The sequence below is a fragment of the Branchiostoma lanceolatum genome, chromosome 19, assembly GCF_035083965.1.
Source record: "Branchiostoma lanceolatum isolate klBraLanc5 chromosome 19, klBraLanc5.hap2, whole genome shotgun sequence".
Lineage (NCBI taxonomy): Eukaryota > Metazoa > Chordata > Leptocardii > Amphioxiformes > Branchiostomatidae > Branchiostoma > Branchiostoma lanceolatum.
This window is the reverse complement of record NC_089740.1, coordinates 12,028,206-12,052,031: the sequence shown is the minus strand read 5'-3', so window position 1 is coordinate 12,052,031 and position 23,826 is coordinate 12,028,206. Positions and strand designations below refer to the sequence as shown.

Sequence of the window (23,826 nt, the reverse complement as noted above, 5' to 3'; positions counted from 1 at the left end):
AGTTGAATGCCCCGAGTTATATAAAGTTCCAATTGCAAAACAAAACAATAACGTTAATTACCAAAATACACCTGTAGTTATGAAAAATTACATCAAATGATACGATAATTATGGGCTTTGCAAATTACAGAATACTTACAAATACACATTTGCTAGTAGTTAATCTATAACAATGTCTATGGTGCAAGGTTGCAAATTTACAACAAAGGCTAGTCACATAAAAATCAAAGCTTTGTGTCTACCGTCTAAAACTGCCTAAATGTCAACATTCCTACAATTTTCATTCATACATTTCAATCCAACATAGCACAGATCCATATGGCGTTTGTGTGACTACATACTAAATATAGGTACAAAGTATAGGGGAGCTTTCCAAGTTGAAATGGGTAGGAAAGAAGAAAACCAAAAACGAAATATACATAATCATGTATAAAGCTGTAAGACTTGATTTCATCGATACTCTTACAACAAAACGCCAGCCTCACCGTCAAGACATCTAAGTAAGAAATAGTACATATAGTAGTCACTCTAAAGCTGCAGTAGTACTTTCGTACAGGGCGTTCACTAACGTTACCTCTGTTGTTTGATTTTCAGTTCTGGTAATGTCACGAGCCATAGTTACGTTGTCAGAATTCTGTCCATACAAGCTACTTCCCGCTGCACAGTCCGTTGTAGTAGTTGTGACATTGTGTTGACCCGAGTGTGTATCATGGCACATATTGTCAGAATGTTGTCCATACAGGCTACTTCTCGAAAGAGAGGCGAGAGTTTCGTTTTGATCGACACCCCCCGCAGTATCAGTTGTTGTGATATTATATTGACCCGAGTATGTTGTATCATGGCACATATTGTCAGAATGTTGGCCATACAGGCTACTTCTCGAAAGAGAAGAGGTCATCGTTTCGTTTTGATTGACACCATCCGCAGAAGAGATCTTGTATTGACTCTGATCTGCAGCTTGTTCATACAGTCTGTTTACTGTTTCTATCCCGTGAAACCCTTCTTCGACTCTCGGCACGATTTCCTCCAGACGAGAAACAGGTTGAGCAGACATTATTGTTTTCGATAGATTTTTATTTAGCAAGGCGCTTGCAGCTTCTTGTCTTACGTTGTCGCCGAGTTTAGGGGACGATTCTGCAGAGGCGTAAATATGATCATCCTCATCGTCTCCACAATGCTCGGATGCATCCTCATATAGGTGATGATGAATCTGCACTTGCGTTGTGCGCATGCGCACTGCAGGAGGGTCTAAACTAGGTTGTGCCTCTCCTGTGGTTGACTGACCTTCTTGCGAAACCGAACGTCGGAGAAACGACTGGCTCTGATTTGATTCCGAACGTCCTGCAGAACCGGGCACGGTGGGAGGAGAGATACGGACAGACACAGCTTGTGTCCCCGCATACCATGTTGCACTCACGGTGTGAGGGGCTTGGGGGCTGAACATAGCACTATATTTTCTCCACCAACATACAGCCGCAAGAAAGAACGATGTAAGAATTGCGGCTATGCTAACAGGTACAATCACTGACAATGCGTTATGGCCACGTTCATAGTTCGTTTGTAGAGTTAAGTTGCCAAGAACACAGAACTCCTGATTCTGTGGCCGGCAACAAGATTGGTTTTTAGAAAAGAGACAAGTACTAGTGTCACTGTTGTTGCCATCATGTGTTTTTTCTATTGTGGGTATTTTAGAATGGCGATGTTCTTTCCTCTTGAGCGGCTTAGCCATACACAATATCAGATCATATTTCATTTTGATATCACCTCTGTCTCCCACACAAGTGTACATACCAGAGTCTCTAGCATTAAACCATGGAACAGTAACTTTTCCTGCTGCAAATTGTAAAGCGTTCATTTTGTGCCTTCCAGTCGGAGTGTCCCAATAATAGGACGACTCTGAGGACCTGAAGAATGGTAGAGATATTGAAACAGTTTTGTTTTCACCTACATATCTAATAGGTGGACGAACGCCATAGTATTCATAACGTTCTCTAATAAACATCACTTTTTTAATGAAAGGTCTATGATGTTTTGTGCTCATTGTGTAATAGGCTAATCCAACATTGTTCGGGTTTATACCCCTTGGATTTATTGGTGCAGCCTGACAATTCAAAGGGTTGCCTTGCAAGTCGTAAGAAGTGGACGGATGTAGTGTTAGTATGTTTGTAGGTATTTGACTGATGTTGTTGACTCTAAGCATAACCATACAGAGCCGGTTACTAGGGACCAGCTTGATGGCCAGCGTTGGAAAACTAGATAGACGGTTTGCAGAAAGATCTAGGAACTGCAAGTTTGCCAAACCATAAAACGCGTTGTCTGATATGGTGGAAATGAAATTATTTGTGAGGTAAAGATCCAACAACATCGAAAGTGCAGAAAAAGTGAACTGGCGAAGGGAAGAAATGTGATTTTTGTTGAGATCTAGATAAACTAGATCTTTCAGCCCTTGAAACGTTTTCGTCGAAATGTTATTTACCTTGTTGTTGTCGATGTAAAGATATAGTATGCTAGTGGATGAGCTGAATGAGCCCAGGTCGGTTATGTTGTTATCTGTTAGTCGTACGACAAAGGCGTGTTTGATTTTATCTATTGGAACGCGTGATAAGTTTCGCCCTGTGTAATCAACCGTTCTTTCATTAGCAGTTGTTAACAAAATAAAAAGGAAAAATACAGTAAGAGATTCCATTTTGAATCGTGAAGCGTACTCTGCAACAAGAGGTTCCCTGTGGAGACAAACAAATGAAAAAGAACATTTTTTAATTGTCTACAGTAGATTTGAAACTGTCCCTACCTCTCTAACGGCACGGTTACATTTGTCGTAGATGGTCGTACGATTTTGATGCCGTACAATCTTTAAGTGTGCTATGGCAGAGCCAACCACTAACAAGGTTGTCTGCTGTTTTAGATCCTTGTCACTAATGTCAGTATTATCCAAGCAGAGGTTTCGATCGGGGGGCTAGGATCAGTGTCCAGTATTTTTAACGGTGCCCTCCTTTCAATCGTTCAAAATCCAAGACAGTACTAGCCCCCCTATCGAAACCTCTGCTTGGAGAATACTGACAGGGATCTAAAACAGCATTTTCTGCAACAAGACAGCCGAACACATGTTACAAGTACACACTGCGGCACAACTGTTTCGAGAATGCCCTAAGTTTGCGACCGTACAACGATCGTATGAGGCATGTGACCAGCCCTTAGACATAGCAGAGCAAAAGTGCCAACATACATTGATGAAGGTTAGACATCCAGTAAATAATATACGCCAAAAAGAGTTACTCAGACAATTGGATAACATTTTGAAACAGTCAGACGTTTCAGACAGCATCCGCTGTCTTTCAGAGTTTTGGTATAAATCTGGTTTCCCAGTTCCATCGTTAGTCACTGACGAAAGACAGAGGATGCTGCCTAAAACGTCTGTTTCAAAATTTTATCCAGTTGCTTGAGTAACTAAAAGTGACAACATTAAAAAAATACAAAATAGGCATAATATGAAATATGCAACTTCTAAGCATCTTACCTGCCAAATGGAAGGGATAGGCGTTCGGCTAACCTTAATTGGTGCCGAATCTCAGAGCGTCTGTGGCGATGGGTACGTGGGGCTGACAGCAAATAGATTTTATACTGACTATTCGCTCGTCATTGGTCACAAAACTGCGCCAATGTTGTTTTTTTACTTTTTTGTCTAACATGTGTACACGCCAAACGTTATTGTCTGATGCAGTTATGTATTTGGGTCATTGGTCAGGCATGGTGATTGGTCAGAAATTGTCGTCCGTTATCAATATGCAAACCTGCATCAGTTGATTAATGTTTTGCTGCCCTTATATAAACTGATTGGCACACACAGTTATTAATTTAGTATAAAAAAACTGCGTCAATCGATTAATTTGTTTTACTGCCATATACTCAAAACATAGCTGTTTGATGCAGTTATGTATTTGGGTCATTGGTCAGAAACGGTGATTGGTCAGAAGTCTTCGTCCTTTACTTTAATATGCAAAACTGCGTCAAGGACTAGAAAAACTGTCCAATACGGTTATGTACTAGTATTTGGGATTTGGGGTCATAGAAACAGGGACATCTGATGAAAAATAGAGACGTACATTGTGATGAGGAAAACGCTCTAGAATCAAAAGAGCTAGCCATTGCGCATGCGACAGTTTGCAGTTTTCAAAAATAACCAAAAACAGTAACCAAGGTCTGTACAAAGACGCCTTTATGTACAAGATAACTATATTGGTTGATCATTTAGCATATGCAGCCATTGATTCGAGCTTTCGCTGTGCGGTACAGCGGTTTGAATTTGGTTATATATTTTGTCAAGGACATCACGGGAAATGCCAGCCAGCCACTCACACACACACAAACAAATAGGACAACACGAGACTGACAACACGTGTACACCTTATAAGTCTACAGCTATAGTTTTAAATGTTATGCAGCTGCAATGCATCATTGTGCCGTAGAGTGGTGCCTCCTTACTACCGTAGTTCGAGTTACATGTAACGTTATGTTGCCAACTTGCTATATTCCACGATTTTGATGGTAAACGAATACTAGTATTCCAGAATCTTTCATCGTTTTGTCTGCAACCTGATGAAGAATTTGTCTTAGGTCATCTTCATGTCATCTTTATGTAAACATTCGAGAACTAGATTTATATTTGAGGAAAACAGACTAAAAGAAAAACAGCAGAGACTCATACAGCAGTAAAATTTCTTTTATTTGTTATAGAAGAAGAGAATTCCTTCAGCAAGATATATACTAGACGTCTGTCTCATCAACAATGTACTGTTTGATGGTAAAATATTCCAATAGTGAATACCCATCCTGGAAGATTAAATTTGTATGTTCTTAGGCCACACCAATTCATTTTCTTGGTTAACGGAATAAAAGAAATTAAAAAAAAAATGCTTGTTTGGAAAAACAACATGAAAACAGAATCTCAGAGGAATGTTTTTACTTTGGTGCACACAGCATCAGGGAGTGAACAGGGTTAGGTGCATGTTTTCACCCCTGCCTTCTGTTTTCATGATTTTTTTGGTGTTACAATTAAAAATCCGTTAACCAAGAAAATAAAGTTGTTTGTTCTTAGGTACACCTTTTCTTTCAGCCCTAAGACAGCCAATGTTCAAGTCTCATCTACACTTCTAAGAACATTTGGAAAGATACCCTGTGATTTTTTAAAATGAAGCTAGCTAATTTCTTGGGTATTCAATTTAAAATCCTTTCATCATCATAAAGATTGTCCATTGAAGGGAAGACAGACACTGTAACAGCTGAAGTTAGTCAGGTTTATGTAAAGTACATCATGGCATGCTTGTATCATAAAGAGAAAACACTAGCATCAGTAAGGCACCAACATTAGGCCAAATGTCCTGTTAGTTTGCTACTGCACTTTGATACGCACAAGAATGCTCTGTTATGACCCAAAAAAAAACTTGTCATACAAAACTTTTGTAGGAGAACACTAGCTGACAGCATGCTTAAATGTGTCATACAAAAAACATTCTTTCTTGTAATAGAAAAAGTTGGCTGTTTTGTCTGACAAAAAAGAAGTACAACAAAATGGCAAGCCTTCATTTATAGGGTGTTTGTGTAACACATGTAGTTCATAGCCTAGAAGTTTTACACTGAAAAGAAGAAACTAACATAGACAGATGACCTGATGTTGAGCCGTACTTAACTTTTACCACAACTAAACATGGCCTGTTTTCATGATGGCACCATTGACACATTACCGAAGAAAAAGTAGTCAGTTTACAAGTACATATTCTAGAGATTCTTGCGCAAGTTAGGAAAAATCTAAGATAACGCTAAGTAGTAATAATTCATATTAGAAAAAGGATACTTAAAGCAAGGTTTTATATAAAAGAATTCACAGCGAGTTTGCTGTAAGAAAATACATGCATAACATAACTCAAGTTGACGTTTCTATCATCACTAAGAGCACAGTTATCAGACCTGAATTTCATCATGCATTGAGCAATTAAACTACTTTATACTTAGTGCAATCTATTGTGCTACGATTGCCATAATTAATATTGGTTGTTACAGTATGAGTAGAAAAATACTTTGATGTACAAAAGAAACCCAAACTCTCGTCCGCTTCCAACGTTGTCACCATTTTCGAGTCTTACCAAGACTGATATGACTGCAGTTGCATCAGTAGATGCCAAGTCTGTACTTTAACTAAATGTTTTCTTACAAAAGATAGTTTCTACTTATCATTTAACTGGCCTCTGCTTTCGAGAATTATTCCTCAAATTACCAGTATGAAAACGGAAAATAACTGCACAAGAAATGTGTATAATACGGTTGGCATATCTCTGAAACTCCTTGTAACGATGGAGCTGTATCGGGTTTGCTATATAAGAAAAGTCATACCTGTAGTACAACAGGTTATTATATCATTGTTTTGCTCATACATTTGGACATAAGTACACTTTTCTCTCTCTCTCTCACTTCCACAAACATATCAGTCTACTAGTAGTTATTTAACTACTCTAACAGACATCCCACACATACATTCAACTTGTTGTATACATGGATTTGGTTAATCACATACATGTTAAATCTTATCTTCTTAACTCTTTGGCACAAAAAGTGATGGCTTATTCCTATGTACAAAGGGTAAAAATTAAAAACAAGAGAAGCTACTTGACTTACAAATACCGCCCTCCCCACCTCTCAAATGGTTGTTTGAACATTTCCATTGTGTATTTAGGACTCAGTGAATCCACAACTTTGCTGTTTCAGTCATAAACTTTGCCATTTTTATGTCTTCTTTGTGCACTTTGCTGTTCTTGTTTTATATCCCACTCAATTTCAAGTTGGCCTGTTTGCTAGCTGCCTTTTGTATAGCTTCGGATGTTAAAAAAGTATAAAAGGCACATTTTTTGGCATAGTACTTTTAAATGGTGAAATATCATGGGTTCTGGCTTCAGCCAAAAAATACTGATTTCTCAAGTATTTGGGATATAAAGAAAAAGATGTTCTTCTCTCCAAGAAGATGGAGTCTTTAATTTTGTAACAGAATGTTCTGCATAGGTCCAGACATTGTTGTCAGCAGTCCTTTCGTTCTTCATCTGAAAATTTCCACATTTTATTCAGGTTCTTCTCACATTCTGGTATCAGCCCTTTCTAAACGTACACGCGGGGTATCTTAATAAAATGAATAAACAAAAGGTATAAAAACTAAAAACAAACTGCATAAAAACAGATAAAATCAGTCCTCTATATCTGGGCTAAGTGCACCAATGGGGACACATTTGGTCCAGTCCACAAACAGACGGCTGTCAATCAAAGTCAGAAGGTGTCAGTTCTTGTGACTCCTTCCACAGAGAGAGCTGTCAATCATAGTCAGGTGTCTGTTGTTGTGACTCCTACTGACAGAACTGTCAATCATTTTCAGAAGCTGTCTGTTGCCATGACTCCTCCTCCTAACTGTCAATCAAAATCACGTGTCTGCTGTTGTGACTCCTACTGACAGAACTGTCAATCATTCTCAGAAGCTGTCTGTTGCCATGACTCCTCCCCAACACAACTGTTGAACTGTCAAATCATAATCTGCTGTTGCCATGACTCCATTCATTACTGTCCTAATCAGGTGTTTGCTGTTGTGACTCCTCCCCCACACAGAACTGTCAATCATTCTCAGAAGATGTTTGTCATTATGACTCCTCCCATGGACCCAGTGTGGTCGTACCGGTGGAACCTGGGCCAGCCAATCAGAGCGAACCATGAGAAGTGGTCGACCAATACGGAGACACTGCTGGCGCCCACCTGACACTGAGAGTTGTTGTTCATCCCAGGTAGCGTCATGTTCTGCCATTGGGTGGGCTGGCCTGGAAAGACAACAACATCAACAATCATCACAATGTAGCTCAGTACTGATTGGATAAGGATATCGATGTTCTAATAATAATAACTGTATGACTATGAGAACCCCTCTCTTAATTTGATACTACACTGCAATTCACTTGACAAGTGTCATTTCCTGCCATTGTGACAGCTGGCCTAAAAACTACAACAACAGAAACAACAATCATTACATGTACATGTACATCGTAGTTCAGCACAATTCTGTAGATTAACCTTAAGCACTCTGAAGTAGCTCGTTTGGCACCCAATTGGTTACAGAGTTAGCTATAGGCAGCAGGGAGAAGGTTGACAAGGTCACTGAATGTTAGAGAAACCCTCCAGTAAATCCTGATGTTATTTCTAGGACTATTAAGTTGTGATTTACGACTTCTTGTGTCAATCACCACATGATTGACATGTGCCTACCTGTGGACGTATCGCTGGACTTGAGAGCGAACGACCAGCCGTCGGGTGTCATGGAGGCGCAGTGTGGGAGCCGCAGCTCGACCGGCTGGAGGAACTTCAGCCCGTGGGGACCGCACATCACCAACGGACTCAGCAGGGTCTCACCTGGTCAGGCATGGACAAGAGCACACGTTTAACACTGGTCATTATTACCTTCGCCAAGAAGCCAGAACACACTGTACTGTGCTCATTTGAGCCTTGATCCTTGAGAAAGCCACACATAGGCGAAACATGTCGGTGTGGGCTCGAATAAAGTTCTAAATGGGAACTATACGAGGCTACCAGTGTCTTTTCTGAAGATGTGGCGTGAGTGTGTACGGTTGGTTTGGGGTTGTCCTTACTATTTACCTACCTTTGCCAAGAAGGTTATGTTTTTAGTTTGGCCATGGTGGAGCGGCTAGTAGTGTGGGTGTGTATGTAGGTCAACAGCATTCATGTTGGGCATGAGCAAGTACACATGGTCAAAGTTCAAAGTGGTCAAGAACACTGGTCATTATGTGTATATGAGGAGCTTCAGTGGTAATATATTCTGTAGTATACAATAGACCTACCAAGACTGTCCATCACAATTAGCAGTTCAACCAATGAGAACATTAGCAGTTTGACCGATGAGAGAGCAGCTGTATGTCTGTCAAATATTTGCATTTCTATGTTTTTTCTTTGCATTTCTAGGACTATGGGACCGGTGTATTGAACTGAAGGCCAATATTGCCATAAGTTCAACAAGATATTTTATTAATAATAAATATAATAACACTTTGTCCTGACCTTTATCCTTGTCCAGCGGCGGCAGGATGTTGTTGTCTCGACACACCTTGAAGTAGATTTCCTGTTTCGTGCCCTCCGGAATCGCTCCCTTGGGAATTATGATGCTGACGCCAGTCTCGGCGTTGGACAGCACTCCACCGTTGGAGTCAAACATGCCGCGTGCCGTCGCTATGACCGTGTGGTTCTCGTCTGGTTCAAGTTCACTAGACAGGGAGGCACAAAAATGTTTTAAGAACTAGAGCTCAAAATATATCTATTAGTAATGAACTAGAGCTCAAAATATATCTATTAGTAATGAACTAGAGCTCAAAATGCTTTGAACTTAGCGATTTCTAAAAGCTTTCTGCTAATATCACAGCTACAGATGAAGCCTACATTTTCATAATACAAATCTTTGTTACTTTTAATAATGAATCTATCTTATAAAATCATTTTCTAAGAAAATGTTCATAACATAGAGGCTTGTGTTCACTGCTACACACATTGTACACTAACATTACACATAGTAGTACATTTTACACAAATGTTGTTTGTTTAGATATTTATGTAGACATTATTACAGATTGAGGTTAGCAGTCTTACCTTGCATGGTCCACCTTGTGGTCACCTGATGATGACATCACCACAGAGTCCGAGGTCGGAACATGGTCAAGCTGAGTCTTGGGAATTCTCAAGTCGTCCAGTGTTCTCCTCCTGAATTCCATGGCCGAATACACCGCTGGTTTCAACCCGTCTCTGTAAGAACGGCTATAAACGTCTCTGTCTCTTTCCGGTGTCATTTGTAGCCGCGCTGAGTCGGTGCCGTTGTCCCTCCTGGTCTCCGATTGGTTGGATCCTGTGTCGGACACCATACTGTCGTCTCCCGTGTCCAGTCTCTCGATGACGGGAATAGTTTTGGTGGGATAGACGGAGGACTGCACCACGTCGCTGCTTTCGATCGCGGAATCCGCCGGCGGGGAGTGAGAAATGTGGGGCTCAGACTTTGTTTTGGACAGCGGCGAGTACTGCCCGCGACGGGCGTCCAGCGTGGGACCGTTAGACAGGGGCATCTTCGGGTACGTGGGGGTTGGACGTTGTATGGAGTTCGTGCTATGAGTATTATTACCTCCGGTCAGACTAGTCTTGCTCCCGCGTGACAGGGAGTGCGCGGTCATGCGAGTGAACTTGTAGGGGTCGTAGCCCCCCGGTCGGTCGCGCGAGGGCGACATCGGTAACGTGCGCCTGTCGTACGTTGACGGCTGACCGAAGGCCGACTTTGGGGATTGATTGCGGTCCTGAGGAGCCAGGTATTCTCGCGAGGCGGACAAGACTTGTGGAGCACGATGTACATGTCTGTCATACGGTGGGGGCTGGGTCTTAGAACCACCTGTACACAGTAAAGAACAACATCCAGCTAAATCATACTGTGCTTCATATTGTACTGACGACTTGTGGGAAGGTTGATTTGATTTCATTTGATTTATTGAAATTGCAAACAGTACAATACACGTGGGTCACAGGCAGCTGTTGCTGGTGTTGTGGCCCACACACAAAACAATACACAGCACATAAACTACAAATAACAAACAGTCGATAAATACCATCTAAAAAGCAGCATGATAAGATATAACATGAAATATAAAGCAGTAAGTCTTGAAATATTTGTGGTTTTCTCAAGTTCACTGTTTTCACCTTCACTTCTCCACTACAAACTCATCCCACTATTCTTACAACTGCAAACTCAAAGATATTGCAAAACAGGGTTCTCCCCAGAAATTTAGAGTATACCGGAGGAGGGTGCAAAGCACCCGAGGCGACGCGCCTTGGCGCGGCGCTGGGGGGGTGCCCCCCCCTCCGGAGGAGGAAGCTTTAGCATTTGGGCTGTTTCAAGTACAATTGGAGGCCATTTCCTGCAACTTCAGGTTTACTTTTTACCTACAATCACAAACAAAAGAGGCAGGAAAAATCTTCAAGACAACACTATTTTGAAAACACATACACTTTTATTACATATCTTTCTGACATCATCTTGCTGGCTTTTGTTTAATCTTCATCATCTTCTCTTGGGAAAGAAGATGCAATCAGGTAGGTAAAGGACACTACATTCGGCCCTGTCACATATACAGAAAAATGCAAATAACCCTCATTTAGGATATAAACTGACAAAATTTCTTAATTCAAAAAAAAAAATGGGCATAGGTTCCCCGCTATGACCCCTTACCGGGGGCCAACGGTGCCTTCAAATTCAACAAGAGAAATAGTATATACACAACTCCAAGTCATGTATTTTCTACTTGGAACTTGAGGCAAATCACAATGGAAAACATTTGGCAAAACCTTCTCATCAAGTTACATGTATTGATAAATAACGTTAATTTTTTTAAACTTAAAATAACACATCAAAAACTATAAAAAAAGAAGACAACAGAAGCCTGTGCATTTTCTTCTATAGACTGTTATGAATTTTTTAAGCATTTCACACACCGAAATCCCAACATACACTCAAAAAGTTTCCTGCAAAACCTCTAGGTCCAAGTGCTTGAATTGGCCCCTTTCAGTCTGAGAAAATGGAACGTTCCACTACAGCATATAACTGACATTCCAAGCCGCAGATTCAAAGAAAATATTGACCTCAAAAACCACATCTGAATAAAAGAAAATAAACATGATCCTTTGAACTTTCAAATAAATATTAAATCCTTCTATCATGCAGTTTTCTAAAAGATTTATACTTTTTTCATGCTTATGACATCAAATTTTAAAGCCCGTAATCTGCAGTGAAATGTGAGGCTATTTTTTGTCTAGCCTAATAGTAAACAGAAAAAACAAAATGGCGGCCCGGAACAAGAGTCTCGTGCATTGTAGCAACGATTTCCTGAAGGATATCAGCGATTCGCCGGGTTTAGGACTTAATAACCAACACCAAAAGCGAAATAACACCATTTTCGGTATTTTTATGGTTAATATTGCTAAAACGAAGCCGCCATTTTTCGACTGGATGGCCGATTTTGTTTTTAAAAAAATGCCATGTGCTCTGAGAGTAGAGTAGAGTGCTGTCAACAAAGTTCTGCCTTTTTTAAATCGGTTTTGGGACTAAAAAATACTCAACCGAATGTGAAGCAAACCCCACACGATGTTTTTAAATGTAGTTGTGCTACAATGAACCAGGCATTTTTCTGCTGCTTGCCGTTTTTTGAGGAATGTTGCAGAGACCATGACGCACAGGCGGTAAGCTCATTTTCACAAACGTGTAGCTCCAAATAAACTTCTTTCTGACCCGTTGGCTGTGATTCATGAAGTAAATACAGACAGCGTTGTTTGCATGAAAATAGGATTTAGGGGAGTCGGATGCTGAACCAATAATGAGATTCTTTTGTCACCGGCGTTGTAGCGAAATGGTCCATTGTTTTTCGAGTATCCGATCCATTCACAAGTTTTTACAGACAATGCCGACGGAAAAAGTGACGCCGCTCGGCCCAGAATTCTACGTATTTTCATGATTTTTTGCCAAATTATCCAGGAAAATATGGAAGAAACACCCTAAATTTGAAAATGAGTATACCGGCGCAGAGCTAGGAGTATACCGGCGGCACGCCGTTGTTCCGTTGTCTGGGGAGAACCCTGCAAAATTTTGATTGTCAGTAAGCTGCAAATGAATAAACACTACATATACGACACAATATAAGGCCATCTTTCAAGGATAAAATACATAAACATATTCAAGAAGTTAATTTCCTTACACCTTGCTGAGGTTAAGAATGGCAGTGCTGTAACTTACCTTCTCCTGTGTCCCTTGAACTGTACCCGTTTGGTCTGTGCCGCTGTTCAGTTGGATAGCCCCCCTCGTCCTTCCGTGGGTAATTGTCATAGTTGCCGTACCCTGTTTTATATGTCGGCTCTTGCTTCCTCGTTCCCCAGCCGTCGTTGTGTGGTGCGTACTCCCTGTAGCGATCGTTGTCCGGTGGCAGCGTGGCGTAAGGCTCGATACTGGAGAAGGAACGCGGATGTCGATTGTTCTCCCTGCAGAGAAGGAAAATACACAAATCATCAAGGCACCACTGGTATTTCTAAAGAGAGTGTCAATGGATTTTTTCGCAATTAGAATCGTACTGAAGAAGGGACAGTAGTTGAGAAGAAACTACATGTCTGTATACAAGAAGTATGGGTGTTCTGTTCTCCCTTGCACTAGTGATTAACTTTCACATTGTTGTCAGCTAGGTTTGGTCGATCCAGCTACAACATGTATGAACAGTAAGAACTATGCAAAGGATGCATACAATAGCACAATATCACATTGGGAAATACTGTTCCACATAATTTAGTCCGAATACATATTTGAACATATTCAAAAAGTTGTAAGCAGTCATTTGGAAGATAACACCACACATGTCCCTACCGTGGGAAGCTGTTATGTCCTGACATGTTGTCCCCTTGTGGATGCCCGTAGGCATTGTAGTAGGGACCATGGCTGTCATGCCTGTTGTTGTCAGCAGGGGGCCTCCCAGAATATGAGTTGTCCCTGCTTCTTGGTGCCTTCGCTGGGGGGAACTACAGTAGGGAACAAAATCAACTCAGATCTGCTGCAGGGTTCCTTGGTTGTGTTTACTAGGTGTTCGATGGGAAAGATTCTATGTATCATTCTTATCTGCTGAAAAGGGAGATCTATACCGCATCATAGATTCAATTCTTGATACAATATGCAAAACTGGTCTTAGGAAGCCCTTTGAAAGGCAGAGGAATAAGGCTTGTTTTAGACCAGAACAAAACAGAAAAGACCCGGACAGAACAAAGACCTGTTAGCGTTATAGTAGAGAGCAAAACAGAATAGAGCAAAAAAGAACTGATACAGCAAAGGGCAGAACAGACTAGACTAGAAGAGTAAAGAACACAGTGCTTAGGCCACATGAATTTAATTTCTTGGTTAACAGAATTTTAAAAAAAATGGTAGATTGGAAAATCAACATGAAAACAGGATCTCAGAGGAAAGTTTTTACTTAAGTGCACACAGTTTCAGGGAGTGAACAGGGTCAGGTGCAAGTTTTCACCCCAGCCTTCTGTTCTAATGATGTCCTCATGCTAAAATTGAAAAAAAATCTGTTAACCAAGAAATTAAATTGGTGTGGCCTTACCTGAGAATAATTGCCAGGTCTGTCAGACGATAGTTGTCGTGTTGGATGCGGGGCGTACCCCGGTCCTGTGGGAGGGGGCTGTCCATCAACTGTCAGACTGGGGTCTGATGTGGATCTACCCATCTGTAGCAGGAACAAGCAAGGAGAGCCACACCTTCAGCACATCAAACTGACAGAAGAACCTACCACATTTATCAACAGAGTAGGGGTCTGAATAAAAAAGACTCTTTTTACACAACCGAGAGATTTATTCCACCTACTTTTCGGTGACCATCTGTCACCTTCTTCAAGGCAATTCTGACTGGTTCACATAGCAATGCAGCACAGGTGTTGCTGCTTATTAAAAACAGTCCTTTTTATTCAGTGACTTACCAACCTGATGAAACTATTCACAGAGAGTAGGGGTCTGCCACATTGTGAGTGAACCAAACCTCACAGTCCAGTCTTACCCAGACTGTAAGATGTGCCAATTCGATTATTGTAATTCTTGTTTTTTTCACTGTAACTTTATGTTCACTGTTTTCACGGTCACCTTTGTACCGTGAACTTATCATTACTGTGAAAAAATCTGTTGTTATTATATATGATTCTTTCACAAACCCGTCCTGAAAATCACTTGCCACCACTGTGAAGTTAAATTTCAGTGAAAATGTCCATTTTCCTTACACCTTGAAGTTTTGTTACTGTAAAGACGAAGTGAATTACAGTATATGGATGACATCCACACCGCATTAATTTTTGTCTGCTTCAAAAGAAAAGTTTTCAACCATGCCAAAGTCAAAGCAGATGTTCGGTATACCATACTCTGTATATTTAGTCATTTGTTCATCCTTCCTGACTACTTAGATTTCATAATAAAGGCAACTTCCTTTTTGCCAAACGTTTTCTTATTCGCATGCTGATGTAAGTTTTGGGGTTCCCAGAGGATATCATCCCTATAATCAAATCAACATGGCCTTACTATGCAAAACTGGTGCATTATGCCTTGAAAAAGTTTATAAAACTAGTTATAAGAAACAAACTGACCCTTCCCGCGCCAGGCCCAGTCTCCGCCCACGTGTCTGAGGTGTTGAACATGCTGACGGGGCGACTGTCCACGGCCGCCGAGAGGTTCCCTTCAGACGACGACGCGTATGACAAGCGTGCCGACATGGGGAATAGGAAGTCATCCTCCACATTGTCCTCCATCTGAAGGGTGACAAGAGATGTGTATTAGTCACAGGGATGGCATTATAGCTGTATCTCTCTCTCTCTCTCTCTCTCTCTCTCTCTCTCTCTCTCTCTGTCTCTCTCTCCAATTTTACGTCTTTTATTCCCCATCAGATGGGGGTTGGACATGCTTGCACATGGAAGGGGAAGCCCCAGAACTCCTCATCAAGTGCAAGTCTTTTTTGTAGCAAGTACTTACGCCATCTATTAAAGTTTTGACAAAAAAAAACACACAATCTAAGGGGAAAGCTTGGTCCTTTAAAAACTCACCCACACGTGACTACACATTCAGTACTGTGAAATATAAAACTTGAAGTTGATAATCAGATTTTCTATATTCTCAGTCTTTCCAAGTTTTCAGTCTTCCGACGTTTCTCTACCCATCCACCCTCATTTCACCATTCATTCCTCAATCCATCCCTTCATCCTTTATTCCTCCTTGCCCTCCTCATCATCCATTCATTTATCCCTCCCTCCCTCCTTTCCTCTCCCATCATCTATACCTCCATCTATCCATCCCTACCTCCTTCCATCCATCCATCCCACAGGTACAAACAAACAAACCTTGTTCTCCGACATCCAGACAGGTTGTGACTGCTGTTTGCGGATGATGTCCTTGACCTTGCTGTACCAGGCGTCGTTATTGGACAGATGAACTACAGCTGTTTAACAAACACAGTTGACAAATTAGTCCACATGACATTACACACATGTACTCAAAGGGAATCATAATAATAAATTGTTTGTACAAATTTAACGATATGATTCACATACTTGTACATGTATCCAACATCATAAAATAGTCTATAACTTTGAGATTTTTCACAATATTTATTCTATTCCTGACATACACCTTTAATACCAATAAGTACAACAAAATCCAAATGTAAACTTACCTCAAAATTTATAAAATAATATCTTTTGACCAATTGCAGTCAACATTTTACTATAAAGATATGCCTGACGATCTTAGAACAACATGTTAATATCATTAACCTATTGGCAGTGCGACTTTTTCCAAAACTTTGGTGTTTGGCATACATTGTGTACAGGGCATGTAACTACCCATGATATGACAAGGAATGCAAACTTCTCTTGTAAAACAAACTGCCTCCACTCCTGAGGTGCTGCCAAAAATATAAAAAACCCTACATGACACTGACCTGTGAATAGGTGTGAATACCCTTGTTTTAACTTCATGGCCTGTTCGAAGAGTTTGCGTGAGCTCTTGTTGGACCCCTTGGCGATCCTGGAGCGAAGATCCTTAACTGTCTGTTTGTTGTCTGGCTGGAGGAAGATGACTATAGGATACAGCTGGGCATAGTTCAGCCTGTCTACAGCATTGGGAGTGATGTCCAGCACACAGTGCTTTCCCTAGAGGGACACAACAGCAATGTTAATGCTACGATGATATACATTTTGCACTGAATAGTAGGAAATACATTGTAAGGTAGTGTGGCCTGATGAAAATGTTATGGTAGTACTAACCTTCTCCACTACATCTCTGATGGCATTCAGCTTGATAATGGTGGATGCTCCACCCTTGGCCTCTTTGTCCTTCTTGATACTTTCTGTAAGATATAAGACAGAGGAATCTCGACATCAGGCAAATGGAGCATACAAGATGGCATCTTCTACATTTCAACCATTATCTGACACAATATCTCAAAAATATGAACATCTTTACACCTGTCTTTGCAATGTTATAATTTGCAATTAATTTTTGAAAAGTTAGCAAAATTCTATAATTCAACTGTAAGAATGTTCTAGCTCATTTTGAAATGTTAGACAACTTCCTATTGGTTACACCCGTCAGATTGCCCCACTACAATGTGGCATTTATCCAATTGAAAATGTCTTTACTTACGGGCAGAATCCAGCTTGTCAGGCATCTCTCTCAACAGCCGATCTCTCGTTACGTCAGCTATCGGACCGAAAACAACAACAGGCCTCGGGAATCCCGCTAGAAAGAACAACAAAATATTAAAATTATTCATGCATGTACTTTCCTTTAACTCTTTCAATACTTCAACAATTATTGATTACTAACTTCATAACAAAGTGTCGAAAGTATAAAACCTTGTGCTAAATTTCTAGTGGTATACTGCTACTGTATTCAATATAAAATGTACTTACGTTCTTTAAGCACCACCCTTTCATATGCTGGGAACTTTGTAGTCGGTCCAGCTGTGAAAAAGGAATATCTTATAAATATCTACTCAGTATTACATCAGATTTGGCAATGTTTTAGCTGGATTAATATTGTTAGCATGGAAGTTTGAAAATTAGTGAAACAAAACCATACATTTCACAATAACACTAAAGGACAAGTTTCAAAACCAAAGAGTGGTTAATATAAGTTCATATGGCCATCCCTTAGAATAAAATTTGCTTCTATGTTTGTTGGACTTTCATCTCTATTAGTACATAAAATCGCTCTTGTACAGTTGTAAAAAAAATTGTGACAATTCAAAAACTTGAGCCGTTGAGACAAAAACATACTGATGCGCATCAATTTTCTTCACAAATTCAGTTAAGCATTTTCTTTTAAAATAAGTAAAACATGCACTCCCAGCATTTCAGCCCCCAAAGCAGGTTTCATCTCGCTGCATTTGCATCTCTTGTTAGCAGTTTGGTGACACATTAGCAAGGCACCAATCTAATGATTATCACTTAAGTCACCATGAAAGCATTCTCTTGCTACTGATGCTGTATCTGGATTACAGCCCATTGCAAGTTTCATGTACATGATGATACATTCCATGCCATACACTAGTACCATTTTGACACCATTTTAGCCCCAGTTCTGTGTACAAGGTTGGTAAGGTTAAGAACAGATTGGAAGAAGTTGAATAAGGTACAGAGATGTTGTTGCCCTGAATATTTTCAGCTTTGTGGCCAAAATTTTGCATAGAGCTCCTTTAAAATCTAACAATGAGGTCCTCTTAGAAGAAGATAGAAGATGGTGAAAAAGTGGAGAGATTTTGTTGCCCAGAATATTTTCACTTTTGCCGTCAAAAACTTACAAAGAGCTCCTTTAAGATCTTACAAAAAGCCCCTTTAAGATCAGAAAAGGGTGAAAGAAGGTAAAGAAAGTACAGGACTTACCATAGAGGACAATGTAATTAGCGGGACAGTCAAAGGCTACCGTGCAGAGTCAGAGAGAAAGTCAGAAATGAGTGACAAACACAGTGAGGACGTGTTAGGGTTAGTTCATTGCACAACAACCACACAGGCTTTCCCAATAAACCTTTTTACAGATCCCATTATATGATAGGACACACAGGGCATTCTGGGAAATGCTGGAAGAAATAAGATGATTACCACGACAATGCATATGCTGTGCACGCGTACCGTATTCAGTTTGGTCTATGTTGTGATAGTAATGATTTTGTTTCCCGTGGTATCCATGATGCCCTGCACCTCCCAGCATGCAATAGGATCCGAAAAAAGGTCCATGATTCAGAACTTCATCCTCGCCTACCAGGTGTGCAGTCTGCATTACCCAATACATCAGCAACAGCCCAAGTAAAACAGCCTGGCACCCTTCCTTCTGGGGCTGTAGCTTTTGCACTGCATATTGCATTATAGCCTGATAGGTGAGGTTGTAGAGTTCTAGACTAGCACCAAGGCCAGGACCAACACTTCATACAAGATGAGCGGCAGTCTTGAGAGGTGTCTTAGCTTCTATCCATCCACCTTGCTTTTGCTTCATCCATGCAGTGTGCACTTATCCAAGACAGAATCAAAGATAGGGATACAAACCATTAGACTTCCTACCAAACACAATATCATCCCAGTGTTCTTTGTTCAAGGACTTGGAGCGACGGTAGCTTCGCCGGCGGAAAAAACCTGACCGCTTCCCGGCCTGCGATTCCTTAGCGTCCGTGTTCTGCACATGTGCGAGCTGCTCCGCCCTGTGATTTAAAAAGATAAAAACTGTTGGAAACTTTAAGGTACTGGAAAGACTTATCGACTGTGTCATTAAAAGAAAATTGGCAGACCACTCCACAAAACGGCCTCATAAGGGCTCCTTTTAACTAGACAGTGATCGTTGAGCGAGCAAAATTATATTTGTGTGACCCTTATAACTGGAATATGATACAAGATGTAAAAGTATTATGTAAAAGGCAAAAAAAAAAAAAAAAACTTAAAAAAGATTTTTTCTTCGTCCATAAAATTTGTCGAGTGATCTGCCAAATGTTTGGTCGCTTAGTGGGGTGTAAGAAGACACTGTTAACTGAAATTCCTCCCTTGATGTGACAAAAAACACACAGCCGTTACAAACCGCCACACTTTGAGCCATGCAAACACACACAACGTGAAACACCTTGAAAAAAAGATACAGCCAAGTTAGCAGAAAGTTGTTCAGCAGATAAAAACAATAAGCCAGACATATGTTTATTGTTCCATCCAAAGGGCAATTTTACTTTCCTTAAATCAAGGAAAGCTAAAACTTTGCTTTCCTTAAATCAAGGAAAGCTAAAACTTTGCTTTCCTTAAATCAAGGAAAGCTAAAACTTTGCTTTCCTTAAATCAAGGAAAGCTAAAACTTTGCTTTCCTTAAATCAAGGAAAGCTAAAATGCCTTGTGAATTGAACAGTGCTGTGCTTGAAAGTACTTGTAACCCCATAAATTCAATTCCAAGGCAGAACAGAATTTCAATGTCAACAAATACCTTACTTAGCTTGTAAAACATGATGAAACATAAATTTAGTACGTAGCCAGCCAGCCAGGAAAGATTGGACCTTGACGCAGAAGGTATAAATTAAAAGCCAGTTATTTTTGAAGTGCCAAAGCCAGAGAGACCACCAGATGTTCGTGTAATGTACCTGTGCTGCAATATCAGGAGGCCATCTCCCCTGTACATGTGAGACAGAGTGAAGTCAGCTACTCATTATGGGTCAACTAACATGGTGTGACACCTAGTGATTATCATTGGAACTGCATGATGTTCAGATTAAGAGTTGCCATGAAAGGTACATTTGTATGGAGGACAGTGAAATCTTTTAAACATTGGATGAGCACAGTTTTTATATCTTATTCTAACCTGACAAAATCATGCTTCAAATTACCCTCCCACCAATCTTCATTTACTTTGGCAGTGGTTTCATTTTCCAGTAGAAGGGGAAAGGTTTTCAGTTTTTTTTATTGTTAAGTACAGCAGTAATGCATTGGAAATGCACACTGGCGGTAGAGAGGTCACTGCAAAAATAAAACCACAGCAAAAGTTTCACGATTTACAGTACAGCCTTCAGCTGAGTTCAGGGATGGGAGTTTTGAACTATGAGCTCCCCCTACCTGTTTTTGTTGGGAATGACACCCCTCTCAGTCTCCAGGTTATTTTTGCCGATGCGCACTGCGAGCCAGGACCCGACCACGCCCTGGTGGAGCGTGTCTCTGATGTGGAAGATGTCTCCCTTCTTAAAGCTCATCTCCTCCTTACCCTGCTTCTCATAGTTAAAGTGCGTCCTGAAAAGTTTATAACAATTGTAGTCGGTCAAATCTGGATTCAGCTACCAAGGATTGAGGATAAATGGTTGCTGGGGACAGGTGGTTGCTCAGGACAGGGAGGGGGTAACTATGTAAGAATAGACGGGGATGCTTTGGATACTTCATTTACTCCAGTAAATGCTGCTTTAGAGTGGCATGTGACTGGAGGTGGTTGAAATGCAAATGCAGATCTTCAACTTGTAATTATGTTCACTTTACTCATTAATGCATCTGAGAATGTAAAACAGCTTAGGAAAAGGTTATCAGGCAATTCTAACATTCATTTCCCTTTTCCTTTATGTTTTCTAAAGAGTGTTTCAGAAAATTCATATACTGATATGATTTAGTAATGATTCAACCCTTGTATACACAACCAAATGCACATCTCTAACTTGCAAACAAATTTGCTTATGAATGCATCTGTGAATGTTAAGCAAACATTCTTACATTTCTTTTAATCTCCTTTTTTCTTTAGATTTTCTAAAAGTAGTAATAATACTTGGCAAAAGATGGTCAAATAGAAAAAAAAGAAGAGAGCTGGTGTAACATACCTAATATAGAACGAATCTCCAGAGCCCATCTCCAGGATTTTGTCATACTCTGCAATGCAGTAAAAACATTACATGTATTATGTAATACGGTACATGTACAAAATGTTATCTGTTTTGCTACATTCATCTTTGGAAATCTGAAAGAAGATGTTGAGATAACAGATGGGTACTAACTGTCTTTCCTATCCTGGGCCACTATCCTAATCTCGTCCTGTAGACTGAGTAACAACAGCACAGCCTCCTCACGTGTCATTGCTCGCATGTCAATCTCATTCACCTGAAACACACATGTCAATCTATTAGAACAAATCAAGGCAATCAAAAACTTCACCCCCTCTAGCAGAACATGTAGAAAATGCAGCGCAGAAACTGACAGACAAGCCTAAAACCCCTTGGGAGTGAGTAAAAAAAAATCAATGTCACTATGAAGATCAATAAAATGAGCCTGGATTTCCTATTTGTCTAATGAACAAGGCAATCAGAGGTCTCAGACTTCACCCCCTCTGGCAGAACATACGAAAACTGCAGTGTCGAAACAAACCAAAAATAAAACTTCATTCATTGGAGGTTGAGTAGAAATTTGGAAAAAAAATAAATGTCACTATCAATAAAATTCATTAATGAATATCAATGAATAAATAAAGGAATTCAATTAAATATTCCAGTTGCTTTGTAAAACAACATAACATGTGTATATTTAAACAACATATTTGCATTTCTTGTAGATAGTGCAGTATCAGTCAGATGACCTTGTACAACAAGAACCTTCCTACATGTAAAAGTCTGATGGACTTAACATAGCTTGATACTTTTCACAGCCTTGAACCACTTTTAAAAACTGGAATGTGCATGTTTGTACATTAAAGACTCAGGTCACCAACTGGCATTTGAAATAATAGTCTAAACATCTGGCTAATAAACTAAACACACAAAGCATGTTCTATGAATATTGTAGAAGCCCAGGAAGTATATCTTACACATCAAATATGTCCTGGCTATTTGACAAGACAGTTAGTCGTGGGAAAGCTCCAGCTCATGGCAGAACTATGTCATGCTTCCTGCTGCACCAATTTCATTGTAATGCAAACTATGCTGCGGCTGGTTATCTGTTTTCCAAATGTGGCTGCACGAACCACACAGCACACACATGGGGTGGGACTGCCGTTACTGTAAACGCAGAAATGTTCGTGGGGTGTCATTATCACGTTTTTCGCTGTGAACTCTTTACCGCGAACTTAAAACCACAGCAAAAAGCTGTTCCATTGTGTGACCGTAGCACTACTATCATTTCAAATGCGAACTCAAAACCACCGCGAACACTCCATTTTCTCCCCACCGCTACATTAAATCCTCGCAAACATTTCTGCATTTACAGTATCTGAAGGTCGCCATGCCTAGCCTGGTTAATAAGATTTTAGACATTTCATGAACATAAATGGGGATATGTTTTCCTGGCATCTGGGGCGAAAGAGGTTGATGTAACTTAATCAAATTTGTTGCCTGTTTCAAATCTCTGACTTATCAGTCATAGGCCTGGTTCATGTAAACAAGTATAGACCAATCCTAGCTGTCCATCAAAAAAGGAGAGATTCAACCAGTTTGAAAGTGGATGAACTGGCCAGTTGTTAGCAAATCGGTACACTGACATCCAGGCATTTTGGACCTGCACTTTAATAATTTTATAGATACAGTGGCACAGCCAAATTTAATCACAAAGATTGTAACATTTTTCTCATGATAACTGCCCACCCCACTACATGTATGTCAGAGAAGCTTGAGTGTCAGAAAACGTTACAGATCTTCCACCACAATATCTGCTTGGAGATTACATGTATGAGACTTACACTGAGAAGCTGGTCTCCAGTCTGTAGACCTTGCTGGTAGGCTGCGCTGTCCTCCTGTACAGCTGCTACATAAACACCCACTTCATTCACCCCTACATCTGCTTGGAGATTACATGTATGAGACTTACACTGAGAAGCTGGTCTCCAGTCTGTAGACCCTGCTGGTAGGCTGCGCTGTCCTCCTGTACAGCTGCCACATAAATACCCACTTCGTTCCCTCCAGCCAGACGGATCCCAACTGCACCCTGCTTGTGGAACTTCACTAACCTCGGCTCTGAGCTAGAGAGATAAAAAAGACAATCATCAAAAATCATGACTATTTTTTTCTACTTATTTTAATTTTCTATCATTATTCATTCATTATTCTTAGGTTATCAGCCAAAAAAGTTTGACATTTCTAACTATGGGCTTATTCAAGAACTTTAGTTTTATATCTTAAGTTACAGATTAACTTCTGTATGGTCACAACAATACATTTGGAAATTCTGTAACTCTACAGAACAAAGAAAGTCACCAGGACAAAAT

General features: G+C 40.3%; 1 protein-coding gene across 5 annotated transcripts in view; it reads right to left on the bottom strand.

Moving 5' to 3' along the window:
- Nucleotides 1-4,704: 4,704 nt before the first annotated feature.
- Nucleotides 4,705-23,826, bottom strand: part of LOC136426002 (tight junction protein ZO-1-like) — a 36,325-nt gene continuing 17,203 nt past the window's right edge. For 3 of the 5 annotated variants that reach the window (XM_066414920.1, XM_066414923.1, XM_066414924.1), the window contains 19 exons: nucleotides 23,430-23,580; nucleotides 21,632-21,734; nucleotides 21,458-21,506; nucleotides 20,715-20,885; nucleotides 20,246-20,275; nucleotides 19,179-19,330; nucleotides 17,550-17,600; nucleotides 17,281-17,376; nucleotides 16,902-16,984; nucleotides 16,577-16,787; nucleotides 15,978-16,075; nucleotides 15,231-15,392; nucleotides 14,205-14,327; nucleotides 13,472-13,623; nucleotides 12,854-13,095; nucleotides 9,679-10,462; nucleotides 9,097-9,299; nucleotides 8,290-8,433; nucleotides 4,705-7,847 (listed from right to left, as the gene is read on the bottom strand). In XM_066414920.1, coding sequence (XP_066271017.1) covers nucleotides 7,657-7,847; nucleotides 8,290-8,433; nucleotides 9,097-9,299; nucleotides 9,679-10,462; nucleotides 12,854-13,095; nucleotides 13,472-13,623; nucleotides 14,205-14,327; nucleotides 15,231-15,392; nucleotides 15,978-16,075; nucleotides 16,577-16,787; nucleotides 16,902-16,984; nucleotides 17,281-17,376; nucleotides 17,550-17,600; nucleotides 19,179-19,330; nucleotides 20,246-20,275; nucleotides 20,715-20,885; nucleotides 21,458-21,506; nucleotides 21,632-21,734; nucleotides 23,430-23,580 — 3,196 coding nt within the window. In that variant the 3' untranslated portion in view covers nucleotides 4,705-7,656. The remainder of the gene's footprint in view (nucleotides 7,848-8,289; nucleotides 8,434-9,096; nucleotides 9,300-9,678; nucleotides 10,463-12,853; nucleotides 13,096-13,471; nucleotides 13,624-14,204; nucleotides 14,328-15,230; nucleotides 15,393-15,977; nucleotides 16,076-16,576; nucleotides 16,788-16,901; nucleotides 16,985-17,280; nucleotides 17,377-17,549; nucleotides 17,601-19,178; nucleotides 19,331-20,245; nucleotides 20,276-20,714; nucleotides 20,886-21,457; nucleotides 21,507-21,631; nucleotides 21,735-23,429; nucleotides 23,581-23,826) is intronic. The other 2 variants (XM_066414921.1, XM_066414922.1) reach the window with 2 other exon arrangements.